The 12,977-nt window shown below is 43.1% G+C and overlaps 1 protein-coding gene across 1 annotated transcript; it reads right to left on the bottom strand.

The window, feature by feature from the left end:
• Positions 1-11,431: 11,431 nt before the first annotated feature.
• Positions 11,432-11,968, bottom strand: LOC132573400 (anti-apoptotic protein NR13-like). The gene has a single exon (XM_060240906.1). It carries the CDS (start codon positions 11,966-11,968, stop codon positions 11,432-11,434), a length of 537 nt encoding a protein of 178 aa, XP_060096889.1.
• Positions 11,969-12,977: the final 1,009 nt, after the last annotated feature.

Genomic DNA, 12,977 nt, shown 5'->3' with positions numbered 1-12,977 from the left:
TTGCAGTTAGGAAACCTTTAGAAAATAATATTTTCTTTTAAAAAATCACAAATTGAAGACCAAAACAAAACATCCAACTAGGGTTCCCCAGTCCTGGAGACTTTGGGAGTGGATCTGGAAGAGGGTGCAGCTTGGGAAGGGGAGGGGCCTCAGCATGGAACAATGTCATAGAGCAGGGGTGGCCAACGGTAGCTCTCCAGATGTTTTTTGCCCAGAACTGATGGGAGTTGTAGGCAAAAAATATCTGGTGAGCTACCATTGGCCACCCTGCCATAGAGTCCACTCTTCAAAGCATCCATTTTCTCTAGAGGAGCTGATCTTTCCCATCTGGAGATGGGTTGTAAAAGCAGGAGATCTCCAGGCCCTACCTAGAAGCTGGCAACCCTATGATCAAGCAGGCATGGCACCGACAATAAAAAAAAAACTGTTAAGGACCCAACTGCACATTAAAATTTATGTAAGTCCACCATGGTGACTCTCAGCCATATTGCAGCTGTGAGTTCCCAGTGGGAGCCCCATTTAAAAGTGCCACAGGGGCCTGATGCAGAATGGAATGGAGGGAGGGGGGGTGTACCTCACCCATGTCATTTTTTTTTCCTATCAATGGGTTAACCATAAACTGAAGACGCACAGGGCTGCGTCAGGTGACCTGAGGGTGGGGGCAAAGTAGTCAGAGCTCTCAGGGAGGGAAAAGTAGTTGAGTGAGAGAAACTGCTGAGGCAGGAGTTCAGTCAGTTGATGTCTGACAGAGTGGAGGCCTGTCAGAGAAGTCTGTCAGTGGGGACCTGACAGAGACTGAGAGGGTCAGTTAGTGCCGGCCAGAAGGGCTGAGAGGGCAGCTGATCCTGTGAAGAAGCTGGAGACGGAGACGGGGAAGTCTTCCAGAGACTGCCAGCTGGACAAAACCAGCCAAGAGGGCTGTGTGTGTGTGAGTCAGTTAAGACCGGAACGGTCACAAACACCTAGGAACCACTCTGAAGATCTAGTGAGGAGGTTGAGGGAGTGGATGTGGGTCTGAGACACCAAGAAGGGCTGAGAGGAGAGACTTCAGTCGAGGGGTGAGACTAGACACATCAATCCCAAGAGGCCAGACCTTGGCTAGAGGTGGAGAGTGAGTTGAAGGGAAACTGTGAACCGTGTAACTGTGAAAGACTCAAGAAAGTAAAAGTGATTGTAAAGCCTGAAACAACAGAACAAACGTACTAGCCTATGTAAATATCTCCCATATCCCCAGTTTAAGACTTTTTGTTACAATAAATCTGTGGTTTAAGTTAAAGTTCTCGTGAGCCTATATTTTGTGGGAAGAGCAAACAAAGCTGCTGTGGTCCCATCAAAGAAACAAGTAAAAATACCCTGAAGAGACTAAAATATAGAGATCCAGTGAGGCCGTGAGGCAGGCGCTGCTATAGAGCCCCATTTAAAAGTGCCACAGGGGCCTGATGCAGAATGGGATGGAGGGAGGGGGGGTGTACCTCACCCATGTCATTTTTTTTCCTATCAGTGAAGGCTCCGTGTGCACAAAATACTTCTGTGTGCAGCCCCTGAAGGGGCAAATAACACTAGTTGGTGCCATTTTTTTGGCTAAGGAAGACAGTACAGGGAAAGGCAGGAGTCTCTCCTCCCCTCATACAATGGTCACAATCTGAACTGGGGTCCTGAAACATTTTTAAATAGAGTACCCACTAGGAACTGGCAGCTGCAATACAGCAGACTCGCATTGTAATGTGTAGTTTTGCCCTAAATTAAGCCATGGGAGACTGTAGAATTTAGATCTTCTCATACAGGTGTTCAGTTTTTGTTTCCAAGTAGACATTCCCCTTTGCTTGCTTTTTGGTGGCAAGATCTGTGCGTTACTCTACAGACTGGAAAACTCCCCTGTCAGTTTCATGTTTCTAAATTATTCTCATCCCCATCCTTCTTCCTTTCTTAAATTTCTAGCCAGTTCCAGAATAATAATTTGATCTGAATATTCTAGGGTGAGTATTTCTGATTGACACTATTTCCCCCTCCCCCATTTAGATTAATTATAACAGCCATATGAGGTATTTTCTATGATCATTTAATACCCAAATGTCCTATCTTCTCCTATTTTTGACTTTTTCATCTCTCCTGAGTAAAGATGGATGGAGATGGTGTGACATTTTCCACAATTCTTTTCTCCTGGATATTTCCTCATTTGACCTTCACATCACCTCTCTCATTTCTCTAAAAGTCAGCTCACTGAGGCTATTGCTATATGATCTGCACAAGGAGAGTGGGTGGTTCTACTGAGTACATTTAATCCCTGAAATTAATAGCAAAGGCATTAATGCTTCAAGAAATGAAAGGCCTGAAACTAAACCCAATTAACTCGATTAATTAATTGAACCCACATAGGACCTACCAAAGCTTCAAAATTCTTGGTAATGTCTCCAGTTCTTCACTCCTTATTACGTTGACCATTTCACTACTGTCTGATGTTAATTCCTTTCTGTTCTATCTTTTTCAATGTCATTCGTTGGAAATACATGTCATTCATACACCAAATACAGAAAGCCAGTTTGATGTAGTGGTTAAGTGTGCGGACTCTTATCTGGGAGAACCGGGTTTGATTCCCCACTCCTCCACTTGCACCTGATGGAATGGCCTTGGGTCAGCCATAGCTATCGCAGGAGTTGTCCTTGAAGGGGCAGCTGCTATGAGAGCCCTCTCAGCCCCACCCACCTCACAGGGTGTCTGTTGTGGGGGGAGAAGATATAGGAGATTGTGAGCCGCTCTGAGTCTCTGATTCAGAGAGAAGGGCGGGGTATAAATCTATAGTCTTCTTTTTCATTTTCTAAGAACTCCATCCTAATAAGAGGTACAAACAGCAAGCTCTGTTCAGTGACAAGAAACTTGGTTAGCAGAGAATCCCAACTGATGTTATAACATGTCCTATTAGTGGCAAGAGCTGAAAGAGTACTCTTCTTTCTCATGCCAGTTTAATGTAAGCTCCAGGTAGGGTTGCCAGCCCTTCCTTTGTAAGTGGGGAATTCCCTGGCCTCAGGCCCTGCCCTCTGCTTATAATCAGTTGGCTAGCAGGGGGACTTACTAGCAGGGGAGGCAGGCATTGGCTGCTGTTGCCAGCTACATGGTGATGTAACTTCTGGCATGTATGAGAAGTGATGTCATCATGTTAGTGATGTCATCATATCAGCAATATTGTGGTGACACTTTAGTATTTGGACAAAATCTCTATAGTAGAAGTCACTTTTACTATAGAGTTCTCGCCCAAACACTAACATGATGACATCACTTCTCGTACATGATGTAAATGACACCACCACATCACCACCAACATAGCATGGGCCTCCCCTCGCTTCCAGCCCCCATCAGTGTCAGCCTTAGATGAAACCATAGCTTCAACCCTAGCTTCGGCCCACAGGAACGTATCCACTGCTTTGACTCTTTCCAACACATTCATCCAATTTTTTTTGAGCTGTCATAGGGAGAAGTAGTACAGCAAAGAACAGAGGTAGTGCGACTTCCATATTTTAATGGTACTACTGTGCTACTTAGCACCAAGGCATAGACCTCAGTGAAAGGGTATTTTTTGTTGTTGAAAATTTTCTAATTATAGATTTTTGCCAATTGTTCTGCAATACTAGCAGATCCAGTGAGATGAAGTATCATATTTGGACCAGGAACACTTGGTCACACGTGATCACATTGTTATCTGAACATAGGAGACCCCAGATGCAGAGAGCCAGTGTGTTGTTGAAACTAGATCTGGAAGACTCCAGGCATGGATCCCCACTCTGCCATGGAAGCTTGCTGACTGACCTTGGGTCAATCATATATTCTCAGCTTAACCTGTTTCATGGGGATGTGATGAGGATAAAATGGAGGAGATTAGAACAATGTGAGCCACTTTGGGTTGTCACGGGGGACAAAGGTGAGCATAAATTTAGTAAACAAACAACTATCTAGCTAGCTAAATAAAACATTCTCCACTCCTACCTGTGTCAGTCAATGATATGGAGAAGATGTGGGGTAAACATACTATATAATGATACCGTTGGAAAGGGAACACATTTCACATTGTGAGCAAGCAGAAATAAAACTCAGCATGGGTCATCCGGGGTTTTTTTTGCAGAACCCCCCCCCCCTTTTATATCTATATATAGTTATATAATGTAATTCCAGTTCTGGTAACCTAAATGTGACAATGCCTTGACAGAAGAATACAGTACGTACAACGCATCATCAAACAGAAATCAAAAAGTGACAGCTGCCCCTCCCCCACAATTTCCTCATTAAACAGCTGCCCCTCCCCCACACCAGCCCCCACCTCCTGATCAGTAAATGAATGCCTGACGTAGTGGGATTGTACTTTTTTGCTGCCCCTTCTAATACATTAATTGTAACCATCCCAGCATTTTCTTACACATTAAATCCTAACATTTACCTAGCCACCTAACAGCATTTTAGATGCCTATTCTAATACATTAATTGTAAACATATAGCATTTTCTTACACATTAAATCCTAACATTTTTCTATCATCTTCAGTGCCTGTTCTCAGAGTGAGACAAAAGTATTTGACCTTAAAAGGTCAAGTGCTGAAATGTATATCTCGCAGACGTGGGAGGATATTCACCCTGTGAGAGAGAGCAAGAATCTTAGCAAATTATTTAATGCTGACACAGTTTAGACCTGGACAAAATAAACAGATGAAATTAGGTTCTCACGCAATAAATTTCCTGTTCTTATGGTCTGTGATTTAAAATAGCTTTTCCATCAAATTTATGTATGGGCTAATTGTGAGAATAGTGTTTGACCCCCAAAAATGGTCCTAAGAGGTCAAGGGGTTTTATGGCTGTGAAGTGCAGAAAAATGTAGACTTAAGAAAAATGCAAAAGCAGGACAGAGATATACAATTTAGGTTATTTTAAATATAAACAAAGATAGGATTTTCTGACATGTATAGAAACACACAGGTTACAGAATGCCCCATTGGTTTTTTTGTGGATATACTCTGACTGTGTCCAATATGTAGATAAAATAAAATTTTAAATAAAAACAAGCAACAGTAAGCAGTGTTTTAAATGATTTTAGTTCTACATGCCCTGTTAAATGTGCATTCACCCCATGTTCCCCAAGTATTGTTGACAACACAAATATTTACTGCCAACTTTGGTGATTTTTGATATGGTTCCACCAAGATCAGGATCTGAGCCTTTAATTGTATTCAAGTAGGCATTCATTTGCTTTTGATGGAACTCTTAACATCAGAAGATCTGGGGCTTAGTTCTGAGCCATGCAGCTCACTTAATATCTTGGCACACAATACAACTTTTTTCCATCGTCAGCATCCTCCACCTGTTAGCACTCCAAGGAGCTGTCTGGGGGTTACTTGAGCAATGAACAGGGCCCCGGCAGTAGGAGGTTGCCTAGGATTCTATAAGAAAAAGAAGAGCTTATCGTTGCTGCTTTAGGGAGAAGAGGGGGTTGTGGGTCACGGGCAGCCTAGGAACTGATCTCCTTGATGAACCAAGGGTGCAGAGAGAGGAGCGAATTCCACATTTTAATCACTCTCTGTGTAAAATAGTATTTCCTTTTGTCCACCCTGAATATGCTATCAGCCTCGTTGTATTGAGTTCTAGTATTTTGAAAGGGGGAAAAAGTTCTGTTTGTCAACTCTCTCCACCCCTTGCATAATTTTATAAACCTCTATCTTGACCCCACACCCTCCCCCTCCCCTAACATAGCCATCGCTTTTCTAAACTGAAAAGTCACTCATCAGCCTTTCCTCATAGAGAAGGTGCTCCCCCCCCCCCCAACCCCCCCAATCAACTTTGCTGCCCTTCTCTGTACTTTTTCTAGCTCTGCAATGTCCTTTTGGAGATACGGTGACCAGAATTGTACACACTATTCCAAACAAGGCTGCGATATAGATCTATATGGGGGCATTACAATATAGGCTGTTTTATTCTCAATCCCGTTCCCAAGAATACCTACCACAGACTTTGCCTTTTTCACCGCTGCAGCACACAGGGTTGACACTTTCACCAAACTATCCTCAACACACTTGGGATTTTCCCCCCTCTCAGTCACAGCAAGTTCTATCCCTATTAGCTTATACGTGAAGTGGGGATTTTTTTTGACCCACTATGCCATCACCTTACACTTACCAGCACCTCACCCCTAGTTCCTAATCATTTATGAATAAATGAAATAGTCTTGCCCCCGTACCAATCCTTATCGGACCCCGTAGCATACTTCCCTACATTGTGAGAATTGTCCACAGATCCCCACTCTTTACTAACAGTCATTGAACCAGTTTTTTAATCAGAAAGAGAACCCATCCTCTTATCCCATGACTGCTAAGTTTACTCAGGAATCTCTGGCGAGTCTTTCTCAATGAACTCTAAAAGGTTGGTGAGGCAGGACTTCCCTTTGCAGAAGCCATGTAGGTGAAGAGTAGGTGGAATTCACTGCCACAGGAGGTGGTGGCGGCCACAAGTATGGCCACCTTCAAGAGGGGTTTAGATAGAAATATGGAGCACGGGTCCATCGGTGGCTATTAGCCACAGTGTATGTGTGTATATAAATTTTTTTGCCACTGTGTGACACAGAGTGTTGGACTTGATGGGCCGTTGGCCTGATCCAACATGGCTTCTCTTATGTTCTTATGTTCTTAAGATTAAAAAAACCAAAACAAAAAAACCTGGCACGATTGTGATCTGAGGGTGGAAAAATGTTTTTGTTTCAAACAGTCTTATTAGTAACATATGGCAATAAATTTCAATTTCTTACATCATTAATAATTACTTTTTATCTATCCCATATATTACTTTCTACCCACTCCTCCCCCGTTACTTGACACCCGCCGGTGTTATATACTTAAAATCTTAATATTAAAGGTACCCTTAATTAATAAGAACCAAAATTAATATCCTCCTCCCTCTTGTACTTAGTCATTATCAAAAATTGTCCAATGTCCTTTTATTTTCCACTCTTTTTCTACGTATCTTCTGAACTTTTTCCACTTCATCTTAATTACTTCTAAATCATAGTCTCTTAAGGTTCATGTTAACTTGCCCATTTCACCCCAGTGTCATAACTTTTAAAATCCAATCCCATTTTTCTGGTATTTTTTCTTGCTTCCACAACCGCGCATACAACGTCCTAACTTTTTCCACTCCATCTTAATTACTTCTAAATCATAGTCTCTTAAGGTTCATGTTAACTTGCCCATTTCACTCCATGTCATAACTTTTACAATCCTACCCCATTTCTCTGGTATTTTTTCTTGCTTCCACAACTACGCATGTTATGTCCTAGCAGCTGAAAGCAAGTACCAAATTATAGTTCTATCTTCTTTTGGATTTTTTTTTTCCATTTGTAATCCCAACAGGAAAGTCTCTGCAACTTTCTTAAATTCATATCCCGAGATCCTAGAAATTTCTTGTTGAATCATCCGCCAATACTTTTTTTTTGCCCTTTCACAAACCCACCACATACGGTAGAAAGAACCTTCATGTTTTTTTTTACATTTCCAACACCGGTCTGGCATCTTATTATTCATCTTTGCCAATATCACCCAGTGAGTTGCATTTGAACACGAGTCTCCTAGGTTCTTGTTTAGCACTTAACCCGCTAGAGCCAGCGGAGTATTTTACTTACTTTACTGTAGCCCCCCCTTTTTTGTTTTTGTTTTTTTGCTGAGACTGAAATGTAAGAACAATGTTCTCAACTAGGATAGGCATTAGAGGACCACACTAGGATCCGGAACCATCAAGTTCAAATCCTGACTCTGCCACGCAAGATTGCTGGTGACTTTGAGCCTATCACGCTCTCTTGCCTTAGCCTACCTCACAAGGTTGCTGTTGCGAAGATAAAATGGAAAAGGAGAAAAACAATTGATAAGCTGCTTGGTATCATGATTAGGGAGGGAAACAGGATGTAAAAACTAAGCACTACACCACAATGGTTTCAATGAAATGCGGAGGCTGGACAGTTGTAAGAGACCGCAGAGGCTACTGTTACACGGCTAACCCTACTGACGTCCAAGCTCTGACAAAATTGGGCTAGTCGGTTATATTCAGGCTTCCCATGAAACATTTACATGCGGATAATTAGAGAAATAAGAGCCCCAGTGGTGCAGAGTGGTAAAGCCGCAGCACAGCGGTTCTAACCTCTGCTAACGACCTGAGTTTCACGGTTAAAACAATTTTATTTGGTAACAAATTATATGTCCTGCATCATTAATAACTTCTTTTAACTATCCCACATATTACTTTCTAGCCATCCCTCCCCCATTACTTGACCCCCGCCGGTGTTATTTACTTAAAATACTAATGTTTAAAGGTACCCTTAACTAATAAAAAATGAAAATTAACATTCTTCTTTTTTTTCTAAGACTTCATCATTATCAAAAATTGTTCAACGTCCTTTTATTTTCCACTCCATCTTAAAAACTTCTAAATCATAACCTCTTAAAATTCTTGTTAACTCGTTCATTTCACACAATGTCATAACTTTTACAATCCAACCCCATTTCTCTGGTATTTTTTCATGCTTCCACAACTACGCATATAATGTCCTAGCGGCTGAAAGCATGCACCAAATTATAGTTCTATTTTCTTTTGGAAATTTTTCCATTTGTAATCCCGACAGAAAAGTCTCTGCGACTTTCTTAAATTCATATCCCAAGATCCTAGAAATTTCTTGTTGAATCATCCGCCAATACTTTTTCGCTCTTTCACAAGTCCACCGCATACGGTAGAAAGAACCTTCATGTTTTTTACATTTCCAACATCTGTCCGGCATCTTATTATTCATCTTTTGCCAATTTCTTAGGAGTCATATACCACCTGTACATCATCTTAAAACAATTTTCTTTAATACTCTGACACGTTGAGAGTTTCATAAAGTTCTTCCACAAATATCCCCAAGTTTCCATATATATTTCTTTATTTACATTAATTGCCCACTTAATCATTTGAGATGTCACTACTTCATTTTAAAAGTAACATATAGATTTTTGAAATTAATTTTTCATTGTCTCCAAGCAGAACTTTTCCCATTTCTGTTTGTTCTCATCTTATTCCTTCAGTTTTAACATCGCTTTCCACCAAACTTTTTATTTGTTGCGTTTGAAACAATCATATTTATTATTCAACTCTTCGGCAGTTTTCAATTCTATTTTACAGCTTTGTATTTTTAGTTTATACGACACCCTTTTTCCCTCTCCCATCTCCGCCGTTATCCTTATTACTTCCGCAGGCACTGAGGATAGAGAAATGTTACGACCGTTCCTTTGTCATAGATTGCTATTTGATCATGTTTTGCGCGCTTCGGTTTTAATACAAAGGCACGCAAATCGGGGCCCTCGGCGGTAGTTTCTAAAGCATCCGCGCAATTCGATGTTTTGATTACGCGTGTCTTAGACGGTCGTTGTATATAATCGAATAAAATATAATACGCGATCGCGATGTATAACGTTAGACAACCTTGTTACTCTGACTTTTGAAAACCCCGAGATAGGCCCCCTTCTGCGAATTCGGCTCAGCGGCCCGCCACCAATAGGGGAGTCGCCGTTGTTCAAACGCGCCAGCGGGTGCGGGGGGGGGGGGTCGGCGCAGGATTCTCTTTAAATACGGGAAACCCGAGCGCCGTTCTGACGGCTCCGTACCACCATGGAGAAATTTTCTAACATGGAGGGACCCCTAGGCATCAAGCCTCACAAACATTCAAGAAAAGGCAACGGTGATGAGATAGAAGCGGAGAACACCGCCCCCGAGAAGACCCCTCTAGAATCTGTACCCGAAAACATGGAAGAGGAGAGTTTGGGGAACCAGGAAGCAGAAACAGATGCACAGGTAAGTTGTGAGAAAAGAGGAAAGTGGGGAGGATTGCCATGGCGGGTCATGTAGCGTTATGCCCTTTCTTTTTTTTTAAATTAGGCGGCGGAGGGATCAGAGACCAAAGTCGCTGATTTAGAGGATTTGATCATGTGTGGGATGCTAACCCTGGTGTTGCTCAAATCTTTAAGAAAGCGTGGTTCTAATCTCAAGAACTCAACACAGGTGGAGAATAATGAATCCCCTTTGAGGGAGAGTTCCACAAAGAAGGCTTGGGAAAAGGCAGAGCTCTCTGAGAATGGCGTCTCTATCAAGGAGTCAGAACGTGGAGGGAAGGCACAAGAAAATATGGAGATTGTGGAGGAAACGGTCTATTTTAAAGCGCTCTTTCCGAATGTAAGGCCTAAAAAAAAAAAACACCGAGGTGTATGGAATTGGGGGGTGGGGGGCCCGCTCATGAGACAGGATACTATTTTTTTTTTCCTTCAAACTTTTAGGTAGAGAATGTGGCAGCGGTCAACTCAGGGAGGCCGGACACCTGTCACTGCCCATACTGCGGGGGTCTAGCACACTTTCAAGATTCAGATGAGGAAGATTCCCTAGCAGATGCCGAGCACGATACCGCCGGTGATTCCGGAGCGGACATGGAGGATACCTCTGGAGATTCTGAAGCAGACACGAAGGATGAAGCTGTGGAAAAGGCGAGGGAACCCCCGGTTGATGAAGCGCAAACACCGGAGTCTCCAAAGGAGGTTGATTCCCTCATGGAGGAAGAAGAAGAGGTTGCAAAGAAGGAAAAACATACAGATTAGAATCGAGAATGTCCCAACCACATGTAGATGAGAAAACACACACGTCTGTTTGTATATAAGACCCGTATCCTGAAGCGGATAGTAAGAACTGTATTTTTTCAGTAGGGTGGGGGAAATAGCACGCTTGTTTTTGTTTTCTCACATTGATAAAGCGGATGTATCGTTGCTACACTTTCTGTACATACACACGTGTCTAATCCTTGTGAATCGCAACACGACAAAGATGTACGCCGTGTATTTCTTACCCTGCCCCCCCACCCCTTGCAGGATTTCCCGGCAATCCCCCCTTCCCTCCTATTCGACACCAAAGTGGAAGACGCCTCATTCGCGGGGAACTGTAGACACGTGGGTCGGGATGCAGATTGTTGTTAATTAAAAAAAGCTACGCTTTGTATATTCTCGCTTTAATAAAATGCTTTTCTATTAGATATGACGGTATGAAACACGTGGTGTGCTCGACTGAAATAAGCTTAGAATTCCCACCGTAAAAATCCAAACACACATCGTTACGACGGTTGCACCGCAAGGTCATCTAACGTATTTTAGCATAACGCCTCAGTTCTCTAGAATGGAACTAACAAAACATACAAACTTAGGACCTGAACAATCTTTGTTTCCATTTGTTTGGTTTTTTGACGTTGCCAAGGTGGGTTGTGCTTCATTTAAACATTCAGGCCTAGACACCGATTTAAGCAACGTTATTAAAATTGTAAAAATATAGAGCGGACTCATCACGGGTACTTGTTCATAGTTTCATAGCGCTTGTTCATAGTTTCGAGTTCACGATGTACTTTTATCTCACGGCCATGAGGAAAGCTAATCCTGCTAGGACAAATCCGGCGGTCGCTATGATAGTGTTGCTTTTGGTATCGCACCGGCTGATTGAATCAGAACCGTGTTTGTTGAAGTAGCGGTAGAACCCTTCCCAGCCACCATGCGCCTCCAGCCACTCGCGCTTCTCCACAGACAGATAGATGACCAATGCCTCTGTCAGGCCGCCGATCTCCTCGTGGGCCCCCCGCTCAGCCAGAGCTGTTGCCAAGGTGCCGGTGAACACAAACAGCGCCACTACTCGACCCCAGTTAAGCCCGCCATCAGATGCCATCTGCACCGCCACACGTCTCAAATGGACGTCTGCCCTACCAGGCTCCGGCAAGATTGCCGTGGAGCAAATGGAGTGAAAGAATGTCTTCTCACGGCTCTCCAGCTTGTCAGCCACTCTCCGCAGGGTCTTGGCCGTGTGGCTGTGAGACAGCACCGAACCACTCAGGTTGTGTCGCAAGTAGCCATCCACCAGTCGCCTTGTCTCGGCTGTCAGATCGCTCAGCATAGCGACTCTTCGATGACTGCCTATGAATACGTCGACCCGCTCCAACCGTGCCCCAATACCGCCGGTTCTATACAGATATGGTTTTACAACCTACTTTCCCCCAATCGGTAGGTTTCTTACAAACCGAGAAGCCGACAAATTAAGCATCCGTAATAGATACGGTCATAGAAATGTAGAGGAAGTACCGGCCGAAAGAACACGGGTAAAAGAATGATGGGATTACCTACGTGTATAGACAAGGAACATACCCCCCCCCTTTCCCTAACATGATCCAGCGGCGGCCTATAACGCTGTTGCTCGTGTGTTACTTTGTAATATGTTTATTGCACCCCAACCTGATTCCGGCCTCCCCCCATTCTCACCTTTTCCCATTATGCTCACCCTCGGCCCCTTTGATTCGTAGCCATCTTTATACGATATTACACCCGCTTTCCTATATAAAATCAGATAGACTCCCTCCGTTTCTTGCCCCGTTTGCCCCAGCTAATTTTAATCCGCCCAAGCAAACGCCGAAGAAACCTATCCTCCCACGATTGCGATCCGCAGCCTTTACACCGTCACTCCTACCCTGTTCAATAGGTCATATTTACAGGGGAGTGTTTCACCGTAAAGTGAAAATAAAGAAAAAAAGCTTATATGTAATAACCGGCTGTGTCCGATTATTCAATGTATTTTTATACTTTGTTTCTTTGTTGCCCCAAGTGTTTTACAAAAAACCATTAGCCAAAAATTGGCATGATTATACATTATTAAAACAAACCAGGAGAAGGACTTTCTGTGTTGGCGGTATCGGCTGAGAGAAGAGACGGCCCCCTCCTTCAGCCGGGGCATAAGAATGGAACCGCTACAGAAAAAGACTTGCTCCGGCTTTTAAAGAACTTTTAAAGAGCTGTTCAGGATTATGTGGGAAAGAGCGTGCACGGTGTTGTTTTTTTAAAGTAAGGAACCCGTGAAAACACGCTGTCGGTATTAGGACTTGTGTTTAAACAGCTCTCGGTCTATTTTAAGT

This window comes from Heteronotia binoei, chromosome 6 (genome assembly GCF_032191835.1).
Source record: "Heteronotia binoei isolate CCM8104 ecotype False Entrance Well chromosome 6, APGP_CSIRO_Hbin_v1, whole genome shotgun sequence".
NCBI lineage: Eukaryota > Metazoa > Chordata > Lepidosauria > Squamata > Gekkonidae > Heteronotia > Heteronotia binoei.
The sequence above is the reverse complement of the archived record's forward strand: the minus strand, read 5'-3'. Positions and strand labels throughout refer to the sequence as shown.

Excerpts from the sequence above, each read along its gene's own strand:
- LOC132573400 (XM_060240906.1), bottom strand. The coding sequence starts at position 11,968 with ATGCTGAGCGATCTGACAGCCGAGACAAGGCGACTGGTGGATGGCTAC.